At 43.1% G+C, this 17604-nt stretch overlaps 1 protein-coding gene across 10 annotated transcripts; it reads left to right on the top strand.

Moving 5' to 3' along the window:
• The first annotated feature begins 823 nt into the window (after positions 1–823).
• LOC147181582 (somatostatin receptor type 5-like) lies at positions 824–17420 on the top strand. 10 transcript variants are annotated; one of them, XM_086090315.1, is made up of 5 exons: positions 825–1124; positions 1686–1723; positions 6920–7088; positions 14340–15038; positions 16091–17420. In XM_086090315.1, the coding sequence occupies exons 4-5, from the start codon at positions 14361–14363 to the stop codon at positions 16748–16750; spliced, it is 1338 nt and encodes a 445-aa protein (XP_085946441.1). In that variant the 5' UTR covers positions 825–1124; positions 1686–1723; positions 6920–7088; positions 14340–14360; the 3' UTR covers positions 16751–17420. The 10 variants fall into 10 exon arrangements, with proteins under 10 accessions (XP_085946442.1, XP_085946441.1, XP_085946438.1 ...); XM_086090312.1 differs by having other exon boundaries at positions 6834–7088; XM_086090314.1 differs by having other exon boundaries at positions 829–948.
• The last annotated feature ends 184 nt before the right edge of the window (positions 17421–17604 follow it).

Raw genomic sequence — 17604 nt, 5'->3', positions numbered from 1 at the left:
TTGTTTTTTGGAAGAGATTGAGGCGGTGAAGAGCCGAAGCAATGCGCCACCGCTGCTCCACTTTGTGATCAAACAGGAAGTGGTTTGTTTGACTCCTCGCAGCTGCAGCGTGTGGTCAGGTGACTTTCACCTTCACCATCTTCAGATTTGACGTGAAGATGGTGTTGGTTTATGATGAAATTATTCCTCTTCCTGTCAATACTACGAAATATCATATTTTTAAAAAGCACGCAAATACAAATGTACATACTCAGCCATCAACGTGTTTTAAGGGGTCTTAAGATGTCTTAATAAGCAAAATCAAGACATCTCAAGGCATTTTGGAACATCAAGACGTCGTAAGACAAACATTTGAAGACATCATTCCTTGACAGAGCAGCACATGGGATTGCCCCCAAAGAGATGTTTGTGTCTTGAAGACATGGAATGTCTTAAAACAGCTTAAGACATATTTCATTTGACTTAAGACATGCACATCTTAAGGTGTCTCGAGACATGGTATGGATGACTCGTCAAGCTAAAGTTATTTTTTTTAAAGTGCTTAATGAATAAATGATTGAACTAAATTAATATCCCACAAAGAATTATCCATTTTAAATATACAATAACAATACATTAATAATGATTACAACAATATGACATAATGTATTCAATAAAATGTCATTCAACTTAAAATATAGATTTGAATAAATTAATCTATGTAATACCATAGAGATTTGAGAACAAAAGAAAACACAATCAAGCACATTTAAAACGTCAAACTATTCAATTAAATTACATTTTAAATTCAATTTCGACACGCACGCGCGCGCGCGCGAGGGGAGCGCTTCCACAGGTGGACGTCGGGTGACATCTGATGATCATCAGACGCGTCAAGGAGGCAGCGGTTTTATTTTATTTTTCATGCTGTTCGACAATCCAGACGGCAACTATACGGCGAATGGAAAGGTGAGTAAAATAACTATTTATTCGTGCTGTGTATCTGTTTCAAATACTGCGGGATAACAAACTGCAATGTACAGCTGCCATCATTGTTGCGGCAGTGTCGTGTGTTGAAAAAAGTTTGTCAAAGCACCACCGTGGCTGTTCGCTAACTAGGTACAGCATGCTGGTTCAGTGTAAAAGTGAGTATTTGTATCGCTTTACCGTGGGCTACAAACGAACAAATTTCAATTTTGGGGGTTACGTACCGAAGCAGCAGCGAGGGAATCGAACAGTTTGTCTCCCACCCACCGCCTGTGGCTAATAGCTAGCTAACAACGATAGCCATTGCAATATAAAGTGGAGCATTTCTGTCGTGTTACTTTGAGTTATCCTCAAACAAGTGTATGTTTCGGGTGTTGTTTTATCTCACGTTGTGCTTGTGCGCGTGTGTGAGGGAGCAGGTTCAGTCAGATGTTGTGTAGTACTGTTGAGCACTCAGGGCAATTGTCCAACTTTTTGGTGCTCACAAAATAGCAGTGCTGCTTACATTGCATACATCTGGTCAACTTGGATGACTCCAACTTGTGCCAGTTGGCTGAACTGATGTGATTATTTTTTGGGTGTTGTGTTATACATGTTATTTTAAAGTCACAGTGAAGTATGAATATGCAGTTATGACAAAAGCCAGTATTCTGAATTGTTGTTGACAAAGTGATTAATTCATTTTTTCTTGTGTTTTGCTGCACACAAATATTTTATAGGTTGAAGTTAGAGTGAAGGTTAAAGAATGAGTATAAGAGTAAGTATTTGTTCATATATTTTTGATAAAAGCCAATACACGCAACTGTTGTAAGTGATTGTTTTTATCTTACAGTGAAGTGTGGAGAGTGTGAGCAATATTTAGAAAAAACAAACCAATCGTCTGAACTGATGTTGACAGCACGTGATTGTTGTTTCGTATATGCAATATATGTGTATTATTTTGTACTGTGTATCTTAAGCTATTTTGTGTAAAATTTTATATTTTTGCAGTTGATAATATTGTATATTATTTTCTAATGTATTTTTTGTCTAAAATATTTATTTTGTTGCTATTAGAGACCATCTTGATTCATTAAGACATTTCAATACATGCCTATAGACACATCTTATAGACATGTCTTGACTTTAGAAGACATCTCAAGACGTCTCAAAAATATGTCTTAAGACATAACTTAAGATGTCTTGAGACACATTGATGGCTGAGTATGTAGAAATTAACATTTAAAATTATGTGTTGATGATGACTTCATCTTTTTGCAAAAGAAGTACACGAATGTTATTTTCTCTATACAATTGAAACCTCCCAAGGTCTCGTCATTCATTGTGTGGTTCTGTTGCCATGGTTACCAAGCCACCATTATCAGTTGACCTTGCCAGACAAGACGCCCTCACTTGCACACGAGTAACAAACGGCACATTGTGGGTTCAACATGTTAAGCACAAAATACGCTATGGAAGGACAGCTGACGTCTAAAGATTTATTTTTTAATGTACCGCACATACGACAGGGCAGCAAGGCCTTAAGAAAAAACTCCAATTATTTTTCACAAGAAATACATTTTTGATTTCAATCAAAATGTCCCCCTCCTTCGTACTATTGAAAACAACTTTTTCTTTTTTCCTATGTCCGCAAAAAAAAAGGGGGGGGGGGTCTAAAGCACACACGTCCATGTAATCTAAAAATGTCTCTAGCGCCTATAGTCAGATTTCTGATTCACTATACTTGATTTCTTAAATACAACTATTACATTAAATGTAACTAAGGTATTGCAAAAGTTGTAAAGTAGCCATCTTGAGAATGGAGTCTGCCGCATGTTCTGCTCCCGAGAAGACTGAAGACCTCGCGTTGTTTCCTACTTTATCTTGTCTTCTTCAAATCTGTCAGCTCGCTCCTCAAGGTGATTTCATCGCAATCCACCAGTGCCGGCTTGTTGTAATACAGCCGAACATTCAAGGACAGTAGTCCTGATTTTTGTCTGTGGAGAAGCGAAAAACAGCACGAATAACAACCGTAGTTTCTTTGAAATCAGTACTTTTTTTATTTTCATTCTGCGCATAGAAAATATTTAAATTAAGACTGACTAAAAACAATAATTACAACACTGTTTCATTTGTTTAAATTAATGAGTCAAATGTTTGGTTGTGTTTTGGTGTAACGTGACTTGTTTACTGATTGTTGTTTGTTCTTTCTTTTGAGGTTATCAACCAAAATCAGGAACACCCCACATAAATTAAATGAAAAGGTTCAAATTGAGATGATCCCCACCATAAAAGCAAACAGATGCTTTGATTGCTTGTCTTTGTTGCTATTAGCAACGACCTCTTTCAGAAACACTAAGAGCTAGTAACGAAGCACTTTGCTAACGAGCTATGGATCGGCTACGTGTCTGCTAATGCTTGGCGCTATCGAGCGTGGCTTTCATCATGTCAGCAATTCGAAACAAAAGGTGCTTGACGAGCCCCGAGAGGCAAATCACTTGACCGCCGCGGCAATAGCTCGCTTTGCGTGCTTTGTAAATCCTCCAAAAAAATTTGCAATCATGTTAGCCACCTGTGTCCAATTTCCAGCCAATGTATTAGCCATGTTGTTGCGTGTGCAAATAAGATTTTAGTTTTTGCAAAAACAGCCACTAGCCACAAAAGCTGACTGTGACACGTTTTCAGCCAATATCTTCAAACGTGTAGAATCTTTACATTCATTTTGCAGGGTCTTTCACATTTCGTTGAATACGTTTTGAACGTTGTACAGGTGTCAGCGCCTCACCACCATCTTGCGCTAACACTTCTCAAAGTACTTCACATTACAACAGAATTTCGAGTTACTCTTCATTTGCATTCCTTATATCACTGACTCTTTGCTTTTTCAGAGCGCTTTGTCGTCTTCATCTCACATAACAAAGCTTCTTACTTCTGATGCAAAACTGCTCTTGAACAGAGTCTCAAACACAAAATATGGACCTCAGAAATGTACCGGACTCTTTTCCAACTTTGCTTAATAAAAGGTTTTGCAATTTCCATACGAAAATTTCTCCTTGCCATTTCAAATGTAAAGTTTATTTGGAAAATACTCAATTACATAGATTGTTTTGTTTCATAAGAGCTCATGTTGAGTGTGGAAGTAGGAAATGTAAAAAATCATGCAAATTTAAGGGGTAGGATGATCAACAGCTGCTGAATCACGTGAAGGTCACCATTTATTGTCCGGTTTGTAGTCGAAAAATGACTTCTGATTGGTCATCGTCGATTTCTGATGTTTACATTCAATATAGTCCAACTGAAGTATGGCAAAAGTAACAATCTCAAGAACAGTGTCCATCATGTTGGACTCCTGGCAAAGACTGAAAATCATCTTTTGTCTCTTTGGCCTCCACGTGCATGATGACATCATCACAACTAGGGATGTTTGATAACACTTTTTTTTCAGACCAATACTCCGATACTCAACTCTTGAGTAGTCACCGATACCAAATACCGATACCACTAATACATAAAATTCCCCACAAAAATGACAGATAATTTTAACTCTTTGACTGCCAGACGTTTTCAGAAAAGGGATGCCGCCAGTGCCAGCCGATTTAAGCATTTTGACTGATCTTTCAAGGTCCACAGAAAATGTTCTGTTTGGACTATGGAAACACACGTACTACCAAATGAAAGATTGGACTTTCATCTTTCATCAGAAAAAAAAAGTTTGTTTCTACCTTATTCCGTTCTTTAGTAATCAACAATAGAAAATGGTTAGTTTGACCCAATTTCGCCTGTTTTGGACCAAAATATGGAGAAATCAAGCTTTTAGTGAAACGATATTATTTCATGCATTCTAGTGAATTTTACACTTCTTTTTGTCCATGAATGATGCCACAAACACCTAAATAGTGCTTTACTTCTATAAAACACTACCACCAAGAATGAAAAAGTGTTTTTTGATAGCAAAATACGTTTATTTACATTCAACAGTGTAACAATTTGACAACAATTTGGCAAACTATTTACAAATGTGTGCAACTGTGGTGCTATTTACAAATATGTGGATGTTTCAACGACAGTTTTTCTTTTTGTAACACTCTCCTGCGTGCAAAGAGACGCAACAGCATTTGCACAACAGATTGCCTCTTCGCGTGCGCCACTTTCTTGCAGGCCGTTTTTTTCCGGGGAATAGCAAGTATATACTGCAGTGTGTCATCAAGTCTAATATCAGGATCATGCTACGGTTTCGTTACGTCTCGCTTCCCCGTGTCCTTCAGTTGCTATACCGGGTGGTAGGAGATGTTCTGATCCATTTTATCCACTCCATTCATGGTGGCATCGTAGTCCAGAAACAGTGTCTTCTCCGTGATCAGACTGTACCCGCTCCTCCGATGAATATGCATTGGACTCGGGGTACTCTTCATTGTCCGATCGAATGTCCGCTTGTGCAGCTCCGCGTTTTCCGGCGTTAGCAGCGCTAGCCGGTGAGGCTTTATGACGAGAGAATAACGGCCGCGTCAATGCTTCCAACTCCGGCGTCAACCTCGGGAGTGACCATCATCATCATCATCAATGTGCATTGGTCGATGCTTTTCGACTACTCTCCATCGTCCGATCGAATGTCCGCTTGTGCAGAAGTACCCGGCCGGCTATTGTGCGCGTTTTCCGGCCTTAGCAGCGCTAGCCGCGCTTAGCCGGTGAGACTTACTACGTGATCGTAAACACGTCCAGGCTTCCAACTTTGGCGTCAAACTCGGAGTCATCATCATCATCATCATCAATCTGCATTGGTCGATGCCAACTCTCCATCGCCCGATCGAATGTCCGCTTGTGCAGAAGTACCCGGCCGGCTATTGTGCGCGTTTTCCGGCCTTAGCAGCGCTAGCCGCGCTAGCCGCGCTTAGCCGGTGAGGCTTACTACGTGATAGTAACAGTCGCGCCAAAGCTTCCAACTTTGGCGTAGAGCTCGGAGTCATCATCATCGTTGACATCAATGCGCTTTTTAGTATTGATTGATGCTTTCCGTCTTTGAAAAAAATGCTCAAGCGTGAGCTGCTTGCAACCGGTTGCTTGGGCAGCCATTGTGGGCTTATTCAGCCATGTCTCCTCAACACTCTAGCTCCGCCTCACGTCTTCTACTGACGCCCACGGTGGGCGGCCCATCCAACCTTGTGCAAAGAGAGTCATCGCTGCCCTCTAGGGGCCAAAACGAGTCTTTGACTAATCATATCTGCCTGATACTTTCAGCACAGCTGCCCAAGGCTTTCCTGCACCCGTTTTTGAAAAAAAAACAAAAAAACATAGGGGACGTCTTTTAACGTCCTCGGCGCCCTTCCCTAGGTTTATGCTAAACGTTTTATAACGTTTATGGCAGTCAAAGAGTTAAAGAAAGACCTATACATCCCAATAAAGCATTTTTCCTTTAAAAAAAAAATGGCCACAAAAGGGCGACCGATTCTGGTATTGGCCACCGTCGTTAGTACCGATACCTTAAAATACGGCAAGTATCGGTATTCGCCCACCCCTAATCCCACCCGCGTGAGTGTATCAATCAATTATTGTACTCATCATGCATGTCTCCCTAAATACACTACATAACCAAAAAAAAAAATGGAAACAAAAAAATATCACTCCTACAATATATACGTGCTTATTTATAAAAAAATTAAAAAAGTCTACACACCCCTGTGCAAATAATATTTTTTTTCGCGTCATTATGGAGTGTTGTGTGTGGAAAAATGTGTGCAAGCGCTGTGAATAAAAATGGAAAACTTTGACGGCTGTTAATTTTATGTCGTGAGTTAAAATAAAATAAAAAATACATTGTACTTGATTATTTATCCAACTTGATGCTGATGATACGTTTAAAAGTCTAATACTATCACATTTCTTCTGGCCAGAAGGTCCACTCAACTGCAACTCTCTTGTGACACGCGTGCACGCACACGCACATAGAATGGGATCCTAACACCTCCCACTTGACTAGCTGTCTCCTAGTTACAAGTAGAGAAGTGCTCCGTTTCTGCTGCTGCTGATGACGACAGTGATGCTGATGGTTCCATTCACAATGCAATGAGGACTTAAGCTGACCGAATCCGGAGACTGTTCACGTTTGGAGCTGCCGTCGTGAACACAAGACGAAGAAAAGTGTAAAGGTAAGATGAAATTTTTCTGCTTAGGCCACCAAGTTCATGCAAAGTGTGACGTATGTTATTAACAGTCATGATTTATAATATATCAATATGTACAGTGTATGAAACTGTTGAATATGCATAGATGTATATAATAAATAGGTGCAAAATTGCTCATGAAGTCGTTTAAAAATTAAGTGGAAAATTAGAGGTGTATGGAAAAAATCATGAACAATGGGGGTGTCAATATGTTTGTATGAATTATGTAATATATACATTAGAATGGACTAAATAGATTAGTAGATCAATATACAATACAAAATCTTGTACATACTGTGTGGGTGTGTATATGTATATATATATACACACATAAAGTCTCACAATATGATCAATATCTATATATTGATGATTACATTATCAGTGATGACGAGGATAAACTTTTACAACATGCGAACATCATCGTCATCAGTCAGAAATTTGATGCAGGTTGTATTGTGTGAGTGGTACGCACGTGTTTGCGTGTGCACGTGTTTGCGTGTGCGTGTGTGTGCGCGCGCGCAGGTACCCCCCAAGCTTTCAAGTCGCGGTGAACTTTAGGATGGACGCCGAACAACCTGCTGACATTTTGTCTCGCAAGGTTTGCGCAATTGGCATTTAGCACATGTTAGCATTCATCCAAATCCAATAAAGACCTATTTACGCCTCACCTTGAAAAAAAATTCACCACCAGTGAACCCCAATTTATCACAGTCCGGTGCCCCCTTCTCAATTGTTGGACATTCCGCAATATAGGGTATGTATAAAAAAAAATTTTGTAATCAAATCAATTAAAAAGGGTTGACACTGACTTAAAACACTTCTGAAAGTATTTGTCTGAAGTCACATGACCTGATGTCACTGATGTCATACCCTGTAAATAAAATCAGAAAAAGTCTGCAGGTTACTGTATGCTAATTAATTGTGGAGATGTAGCGATAAACAGTTTTTTCTCCCACAATTACCCTTTTTTTCTTCTTTTTTTTTTATATGTGAGTGTGTGTGTATTTGTTAGTTCACTAAAAACCTATTAAAAAATCCCATACCGTTCACCTAAACCGAACACCGCCGTCAGGAGACCCGAGGAAGGACCAAAGAAAGGAAAGTGAAATCCAGCACCGACCAGACACCACCCACCGGGCCACCAACCAGAGTCCCTCCACCATTCCCAGAAACATCTAAATTCCAACAAATCAGGGAGACCTCAAGAGACCAAAGGAGAGACTGAGGAAAGGAAGGAAGGACAGATGAAGCAGAGTGAGATCCACAGACACCAGCCTCCACCGATTCAATGACCTGAGGAAGAAGCAGATTGTGTCTGAGTTTCGATAGATGCTGGTGTGGTGGATCTGGCATGCATGAAAATCTCCACCAAAGAGGGGAGCCGTCGACCCATGCCAGGACAGAGCAAGCGCAACACCTCAGGGCCCCCGAGGCCGTGGCAGCGCCAAAGGACGACCCCCGGGCCCCGCCAGGGCCACCGGCCGGAGAGCAAACCCAGAAGCAGGCGCGGCCCCCCACCCCAACACGGCCCGCGCCCCCCAACCCAACGCAGCAGGACGGGGCACTGCAGGCCCGCCAGGCACCCCACCGGTCCACAGCCCCCGCTCCCCCCAGCCCGCCAGCCGCCCCCAAGCCCCCAGACGCACCCCCTCCCCCCCAACAAAGCCGCCCCACCCCCACCAACCGGCAGCCCCCCAGCCCCCGGGGACCCCCCCGCACCCAGGCATCGGTGCCGAAGAGACAGCGGAGCGGAGAGGGCACCCGCGCCCACCCCACCCCCCACCGCGTGGAGGGACGGAACACCGGGGGCAGAAAGGGAGATGGGGGCACCGGAGGACGGCTGGCACCCCCGAACCCCAGGCCCAGCGGGGAAAGGCCCCGGTCGTCACTCCAGCGTTCTTAGTGAAAGCCGACTGGCGAACTCTACCCCTAAACCTTGAATGTGACCCCACCCAGTGTATATACAAGTGTGTGTGTGTGGTGCATTAAAATTGGGAGCAGGTGAACCGGAGGGAGGGAAATGATATCCCCACGCTCCGATCCACCCGCCTCCCAGGCATGTCAGTGAGTGTATGTGGTGCATTAAAAAAATAAATAGGGGAGGCGGCGCGGCGGGGACACGGGCAGGGGACCGCAGCACTGCTCTATACTGCTGTCTGCCCCAACCGATGGCACCCATCCCCGACCCCCCCCCCCCCCCACACACACACACACACAGTTGTGTGGTGCATTAAAATTGGAGGGGAGTTGTAGGGCGAAGACGGTGTTTCCACCCTACCCCACCACCCAAAAGTGTGGTATGTACACTATATGTCTATAAAAGTGTATTGTGCAAAACTAGTGCAGTGAGTTAAGAGGAGCGACCAGCGGGGCCCCCCCCAATCGGGCGGGGGCAGGAGGCCACCCGCCCACCAAACCCCCACCCACCCCACCAGGACCCCGGCGGGCATATGGGACCAGCTCGGCGGGGCGATAGGGCTCGCCCCCCGGATACTGGGGCACAGCAACAAACCCAACCACCCTCCCGGCCCCCGGAGCGCCGAGACCCGGGCCACGGATGGAGCCCCCGGCCCAGGGGAGGGGAAGGAAGGCGGACAGGGGAGGGGGGAAGGAGATGATAAGAAGGGCAAGGGGCAAGGGCAGGGCCGCAGAGAGAGGGGGAGAGGAGGAGGAAGGGTGACGAGGGAGAAGGGACAGGGAGGCGGAGGACGGGCGGGGAGAGGCAGCAAGGGGGAGGAAGGGGGAGGGGAGAGGGAACCACGGGGCACCCCGCCGGGCCCAGAGCGACGGACCGCGCCGGAGCGGCGCCGCCCCGGACACCAGGGAGAGCCCCGCAACGCAGAACCCCCCAAGAGACCCAGGGAACGGCCACCCAGCAGCCAACAGAGGGGCAGACCCGCCCACGTCCAGCCAGGGGGGGACCGCACCTATAGAATTAACCCACTGGCATGCAGTGAATCCGAATATTAACCCTTAGTGCCCATTTGAGGCGAATCCGCTCGATCCCGCTGGCAGCAGCCGGGTTCCTGACTATAAAAACACAACCATTAGTTACAAATTGCCAAATACAGAAACATCAATGTCAGTTATCACGCTGCGGTGGCTCTCGCTAACAGGCAGAATTAAGTAACCAGGTTTATGTTAAAAAATTCTATATACGTAGACCATGTTTCTTTAAATTTTGATATTTGGTTTTTATTTGAGGCAGATATTTTTTCAATTAAAATGTGATTTATGAGGAGGTTAGACCATTGGTCGATATTCAGAGTTTGTTTATTTTTCCAGTTAACAAGAATTGGGTTTTTTTTGCGATAGTAAGGGCTACAAGTGTAGATTGAAATTGTTTATGTGGTAAGTCAGTTGTTGTTAAGTCACCTAGCAAACACAAGTTTGGAGAGAACGGTATCCTACAGTCCAAGACAGCGGAAAGTTTTTCTAAGACTTTAGTCCAGAAACACATAACCGGAGTACATAACCATAAAGCATGAAAATAAGAGTCTGTAGTGTTTTGTAAACACTGGAGACAAATGTCGGCGTCTGAGAGTCCCATTTTCTTCATCATATATTGAGTAATGTATGTTCTATGAATAATTTTATATTGGATAAGTTGTAAATTTGTGTGTTTTGTCATTTTAAAAACTTTTTCACAAACTTGAATCCAAAAGTCAGATTCCGGAGCTATAGACAAGTCCCATTTCGAGATGGGTAAAGACGTTTTATCAGTATATGAAAGTAACTTATATATTTTTGAGAGTTTTTTTGTTGTCGGAGAAAGCTTGGTAATATCTTGGTAAATTACAGTTATCCTGATATTTAGGGTGTGTCTAAAACTGCACCCAGTGACACCTGGCATGAGTGGCTCCCCACTTTTTAATATAATTTCAGCACCTTTGTTGGCATCAGTAGTTGTAATAGTAGTATTTGTGACATGCAGTTAGCTAGCTAGCTATGTCAACATCCTCATAATGTGTCTTCTCTTCAGATAGTCCTCTGATATGGCTGAATTAGAGTGCCTTGTTATCGGCTGTGAGTGCATACACGTCACAGAGAGAAAGCGAAAGAGCCTTTAATGAACAACAGCACTTTGACAAATATACTTTGTAAATGTTTGTATGCATTTGTAGTCCTTCCTTTGACAGGTGACCAAAAAACACATGAAGTATGTTTCGTTAGATGAATTAACCAAAAATGTCATTGGTGGTGTCCTTGTTTTCAGAAAGTCCGCTAATTCATGAGGATATAAATATTATTTGTTCATTCTTTGGAAGTTTTTAATGACTTGAAAGTAATCAGCGGACTACTTCACTTTGTGTTTTCGTCTTTGCTTTATTTTCTTTGTGTTTTGCCTTTGGCGAGAAGGCGCCGACATTTATTAATGATTGATGACTTTGATAGCCGAGGCCCCGCTGGCCCGTTTCCACGGCCACCAATCCTGATGAGCGAAAACGCTAAACCAATGTAGACACTTGAAGATATTAAAAAACAACATAGCGTTTTTTGTTACACATGCACACACACAGAATGACAATAATGATCAAATGTATTCAACATTTTTAATCTATCTTTTTTTCTGCCTGGCTTATTGCTATGTGAGTATGCAGTAACAATACATGTCGAAAAATGATCACCACAAAATCCGGTGATATAGTGAAAGTTATGCAATATAAAATTAGATATGCACGATTTAAAAAGAGTGTGACGTGTGAACCGATTTTATGTATGTATGTATGTATGTATGTATATATATATATATATATATATATATATATATATAAAAAAATTATTATCCTTTTGACTTTTGTTTTTGAAATACACATGGTTTTTGAGCATGTTTCCTATATTATACAAAAAGATAACTTTCATTTTAGTGTAGTGTTTGTTTGTTTTTGTTTTATTATATATTGAGTATTTGGTGTGATGATTTGGTGGCGAATGAGGACCCACGTGCAAGGAAAATCAGGCAGGAGTGTAGGGAAGACTGAACAAAACAATTTATTACCAAAAACAAAACATATAGCAAGGGTACTGGGGTGAGAGCCTAACTCAAAATAAAAAGTCCTAATAAAAATCAAAAGTAACAAAGAAACACGAGAGATCACCACACTGATAAGACACCTGTGGCTGAGCGAGCTGATTGGATGACACATAACCTAACGAGAGACAAAGGACACAAGGAAACAAACAAAACTTAAACTGACCAAAACCAAAAATCAACAAAAACCCTGTTCATGACATTTGGTCGGTCACAATAGATATTGTGGAATAATACGATGACTGACTGTTCAGCCTTCCTTCTTCCATACAGCCTTGCAGTAATAAAAGGTAATGCTTGAAAATAATTGACAAAAGATGAAAACTAATGACATTTTTAAGTTGTTGCTTTTAATTAGCTTAAAAACATTTCAGTTAGTTTTTTGAAAAACGCTAATTTTATCTACAATTTTTTTAAATTTAATTTTGATTATTTCATTCATTTTTATTAAAGGGGGTTAGTTGACCCAAACAATTTCTTTACCATGTTATATGCAGCCCCCACTAGTCTAAACACAGCATTCTGATTAATAATGCATTTGTGGAATATGAGTATGAGTTAAGCAGCAAAATCCACCTATTTTGCCACTTTCTGTTGACTGAAAATGACATCACAGTTGGTCAGGGCTCAGGGTACAACCAATCACGGCCCAGCTTCAGAAAACATCCAAGCCGCGATTACATGGACTAAGTTACCTCATGCTGCATTTGAGGAAGGTGGGAAGTCAGACATATCCCACTTGGATTCTCTCAGTTCCGACTTTAAAGCGTTCCAGGCAAATGTAAACAACAAAAATGGCTGATTCCGATAAATTGGTTCTTCTGGTTAACACAGTCAGTCGAAACCACGACAGGTTATGTACACTAAAAATGGATTGGTTTAAATAAAATAAAAAACTACCCATCTAGTAGGTTAAGCTCATATTGGCTTGATTAACCAATAGATTGGTCAGACATTGACCATTATGGGTTGTTGCGGGCATACCAATTTATTTGGTTTCCCAAACAACCAATACAATTGGTTACAATAGAAACTAAGTCGAGATGAATCACTTGAAAATATATTTATTGTATCAATTTATTGTATTCTAAATTATTATAAGTGATTACAATATATTATAAATAATATAGTGTTTAAAAAAGGAAATGTGTATCTAGATCAGTGGTGGGCAAACTCGGTCCTCAAGGGCCGGCGTCCTGCAGGTTTTGGATGTTTCCGTTCTCCAACACAGCTGATATATGATCAGCTCATCAGCAAGCTCTGCATTAGAATGATAACGATCCTGCTGATTGGAATCAGCTTGTATTGGAAGAGGGAAACCTCCAAAACCTGCAGGACTGCAGGAAAGGAGTTTGACACCTATGTTTTATAGAAATACACGCCAAAATCCAACAATCTTTACAGTACTTACCTGTAATCCACATATGCCAAAACATAGTTGCTATAGAATTTACAGTATTTTACCGCTAATAATATAGCAAATTACTGTACATTGTTTTTACCCATAATGCGTTGCAGTATACAGTTAAATACTGCAAGAAAAAAGAAAATGCTGTAATTTTTTTACTGTAGATTTTACAGAAATGTGTTACAGTGTACCCTGAGACTGGGAGGTTGTGGGTTCAATCCCTGGCCGGGTCATTCCAAAGACTATAAAAATGGGACCCATTTGTCTCCCTGCTTGACACTCACCATTATGGGTTGGAATTGGGGGGTTTGATCACCAAATGATTCCCGAGCGTGGCCCCTGTTGTTGCTCACCGTTACCTCAAGGAAGAGGTCAAATGCGGAGAATGAGTTTTGCCCGGTGTGACAATCAGTGGTAGCCTACTTTTGTCAACCTCTAGCACAGATGAACCAATATCTTAGTCAGAATGACCAATTTGTATCAGTTGGCCCAATCACCAATATTTATTAGTTGAAAACACCTACCATTTTAGAGTGGTTGTTTTAACCAAAGGATCTGTCAGACACATAACTACCAGCTAGATTGGTCAAATGTAACCTTTTTTTTGTGGTAAATTTGACCAATCTGTTTTTAGGGTGTAAAGTTGCTTTTTCTGAATAACTAAATTAATGTTATAATAAATAAATAGATACGCATAATCATGTAAATTATGTTTTGCCATTCGCCTTGCTGTACACAATTCTGTGCATTCTGTCCAAATTCTAATGATCTGAGTTGGGGATGTTTTTTATTACAGCCAACCTGCCGTTTTCCAGACATGGAGGCGGCGGTGGAGAACGCCAGCGCCTCGTTCCAGGATCTTCCTTTCCTCCTACTTAACGTCACCAACGCAACGGCGCCTGATGACGGGTCAGACCCCGGCGTGGGGGGCGTCTTGATCCCACTCATCTACGTAATTGTATGCGTGATCGGCCTGGGTGGAAACACGCTGGTCATCCACATCGTGCTACATCACTCCAAGATGGCGTCTGTGACCAACATGTACATCCTTAACCTGGCCATCGCCGACGAGCTCTTCATGTTGGGCCTTCCCTTCCTGGCCGTGCAGAACTCCCTGCAGGCGTGGCCGTTCGGCTCGTTCATGTGCCGCCTGGTGATGACGGTGGACTCCATCAACCAGTTCACCAGCATCTTCTGCCTGACCGTCATGAGCGTGGACCGCTACTTGGCGGTGGGCCACCCCGTTCGCTCGGCCCGCTGGCGGCGCCCCCGCATTGCCAAAGCGGTCAACGGCACCGTGTGGGCGCTGTCCTTCCTGGTGGTCCTGCCCGTGGTGGTGTTCGCCAACATCCAGAAGACGGGCGGCACCTGCAACATCCTGTGGCCGGCCCCCGCCAAGGTGTGGAGGGCGGCGTTCATCATCTACACGTCCACGGTGGGCTTCCTGTGCCCGCTGCTCATCATTTGCCTCTGCTACCTGCTCATCGTCTTCAAGGTTATGTCTACAATACTTCGAGGGCTTTATTTGCATGAGTCGTGGTCAGAATCTATCCGTGAGCAGGCAACGTTAGCGGCTAACCTCATTAAATACAAAATGAGCTGCTGGCGATTAAAAAAGTGTCCGCGGATCTCATCTATTAATCGCTGTGGTTAAAATGGAAGTCTACCATAAACATTTCTTGACAATAAGATGTTATATGTGACCTCACTAGTCTAAACATGACATTGTGGTAATATTACATTTGTAGAATTTGAGTTAGCCATTTTTATCCATCTCAGGGGGCGGCCATTTTGCCACTTGCTGTCGACTGAAGATGACATCAGAGTTAACCAGGGCTAATGCTGCATTCGAGGATGGTCGGAAGTCTGACTTTTCCGACTTTAAACCAGGAAATGTGTACAGAAACGTCCCCTTGAACTCGGAAATCCCACTTGCAAATTAGGGGGGGGGAAGAACCCAGTCTTCACCGACCAACTTCATTGTGACGTCATTCTACACTGACGACCACTATGGATACATACCGTAAATGGTAAAACACAATTTACTCGAGTATAAAACTATACGATGAACTACTGAACCGTATGGAATGCTTATGAAATAAGATAAAAACAATCAATCAAGCAAAAGTGCACGAAGGCAAGTTTTGTGGAGGTCAAAATGAGTTTTGAGGACCAAAATAAAAAACTATTTATCACGAGCCGCCATTTTGGTTGTTTACTTTCGCCTCGAACGCTTTCAGGTAGAACTGGGAAAAACCAACTCAGATCCATCCGACTTCCAACCATCCTCGATATCATCATAAGGCAACAACCAATCAGAGATCACCTGTATTCTGAAGCTGTGCTGTGATTGGTTGTTACCTTGCAACATTGATGTAGTCTTCAGTCTGCAGCAAGAGGCAAAATGGCGGCCTCCTGAGATGGATAAAAACTGGATTTTGCTGCTTAACGAAATATTAAACCGAATAACATATTTAGACTATTGGGGCTGCATAGAACTTTTTTTTTTAATTGGGGGTTTGTCTGTACTATCATTCTTATTTGAAGGTACGCAGTTCGGCCAAGAAGGTCCACGCAGCCTCGGCTAAGCGTCGCAAGTCGGAGCGCAAGGTGACACGCATGGTGGTGATCGTGGTGGCCGTCTTCGTCTTGTGCTGGTTGCCCTTCTACGCGCTTAACATCCTCAATCTGCTGGTGGCGCTGCCACCCGAGTACCAGGGCCTGTACTACTTCGTAGTGGTGCTGGGCTACGCCAACAGCTGCGCCAACCCCGTTGTCTACGGCTTCATGTCGGACAACTTCAAGAGGGGCTTCCGCAAAGCCCTCTGCCGCGCCAACCGCAAGGTGGAGGACCACCATGTCGTCCAGGTCCAGTCAGCACAGGAGAGCAGTAACCGGGCACTGGTGCCCCGGGAGAGCCTCAGGCGGGGATTCCGCGAGGACGACGATGTCTCGGAAATGACGCAAGTCTTGAGAATCGGGCAAAACGGATGCCCGGCGCAGACTCTGGAGCCTTTGCTGGCACACCATGAGGCCGAGGAGCAGAATCCCCAGGATCAAACGCCGGACCCCGGCAATAGGGACCTTGAGACCTGCGAGACGTCTCTAGCGACACCTTTGCTTGGAAACGAAGCGAACGGGAGCGCAAAAATGAAGCCTGATGACAAAGTGGAGCACAGCACCTCTTTGGAAATGATCGACTTGTAGTATGAAGACAGTGTGGCGCTGCCATTACCTGGCGACTTGTCCAGTTAATCTAATCTATATGTGAGCTGACATTGGCTGGCAACTAGTCCATATTTTGTCTGAAAGGGTCCTGAGATTGACAATCAGTGGTACTTGTGCTGTGTAGATTGTTTGTCTACATGAAACATGACCGTTCAATTGTTTGTCTGTTTGTACCTTAGGACTGGCTGGCGACTTGTTCATAGTGTAGCCCTACTTTTTGCCCCAAAGGTTCAGGTACCTGAAAATTCTATATAAGTACAGTACCATAGGCTACTTGTATTTGGTTACTTCCCATTGCTGCTTGACAAACGTGGCTTTAAACATCATGTTTACATTTAAGGACACATGAAAAGTATTTGTAAAAGATTTTGCCCTTTTGTGTGCCCTCCAAGTGGTGTCGTAAATGTGTTTCAAAACCTTCAGGTGTTAGTCGTGATGGTGGGCCTCACTGTGACTCATCCGTTTTGTGGCTGTGAGTCACTTTGTGACAATATGCACTCTCACGCACTAATTAATTATTACTGTTTAGTGTGTGTGCGCACGTGTTGGGTATTGTGATGGAACCTCTTGATTATGCTGCAGTCTCATCAATTGCCACTCATGAACTGAAGTGTTGATTAAACTTCTGGAACCTTCCCAGAAACTGAAATTGCTTCTGCTAATTCATCCCAGCTGCACTGGATGCACTTAGCTGTGTTTTGGAATGTTTGTTGATACAGAGAGGCCGGCTGATAGATGGACAGATGGCTGCAGACAAGTCAAGAAGGTAGGTAGGTAGCAAGGTTGGGAGATGTTACTTTTAAAATGTATTCCGTTACAGTTACAAGTTACCT

Source organism: Leptonotus elevatus, chromosome 1 (assembly GCF_054856555.1).
Source record: "Leptonotus elevatus isolate MCC_2025b chromosome 1, RoL_Lele_1.0, whole genome shotgun sequence".
In the NCBI taxonomy this organism is placed as follows: Eukaryota; Metazoa; Chordata; class Actinopteri; order Syngnathiformes; family Syngnathidae; genus Leptonotus; species Leptonotus elevatus.
The sequence above is the reverse complement of the archived record's forward strand: the minus strand, read 5'-3'. Positions and strand labels throughout refer to the sequence as shown.

Bases quoted from the DNA above. Each gene is read 5' to 3' on its own strand.
- LOC147181582 (XM_086090311.1), top strand. From the start codon at position 904: ATGCTGTTCGACAATCCAGACGGCAACTATACGGCGAATGGAAAG. The intron at 949-14,339 runs GTGAGTAAAATA...TTTTTATTACAG, and splicing joins ACTATACGGCGAATGGAAAG to CCAACCTGCCGTTTTCCAGA. The intron at 15,039-16,090 runs GTTATGTCTACA...TCTTATTTGAAG, and splicing joins ACCTGCTCATCGTCTTCAAG to GTACGCAGTTCGGCCAAGAA.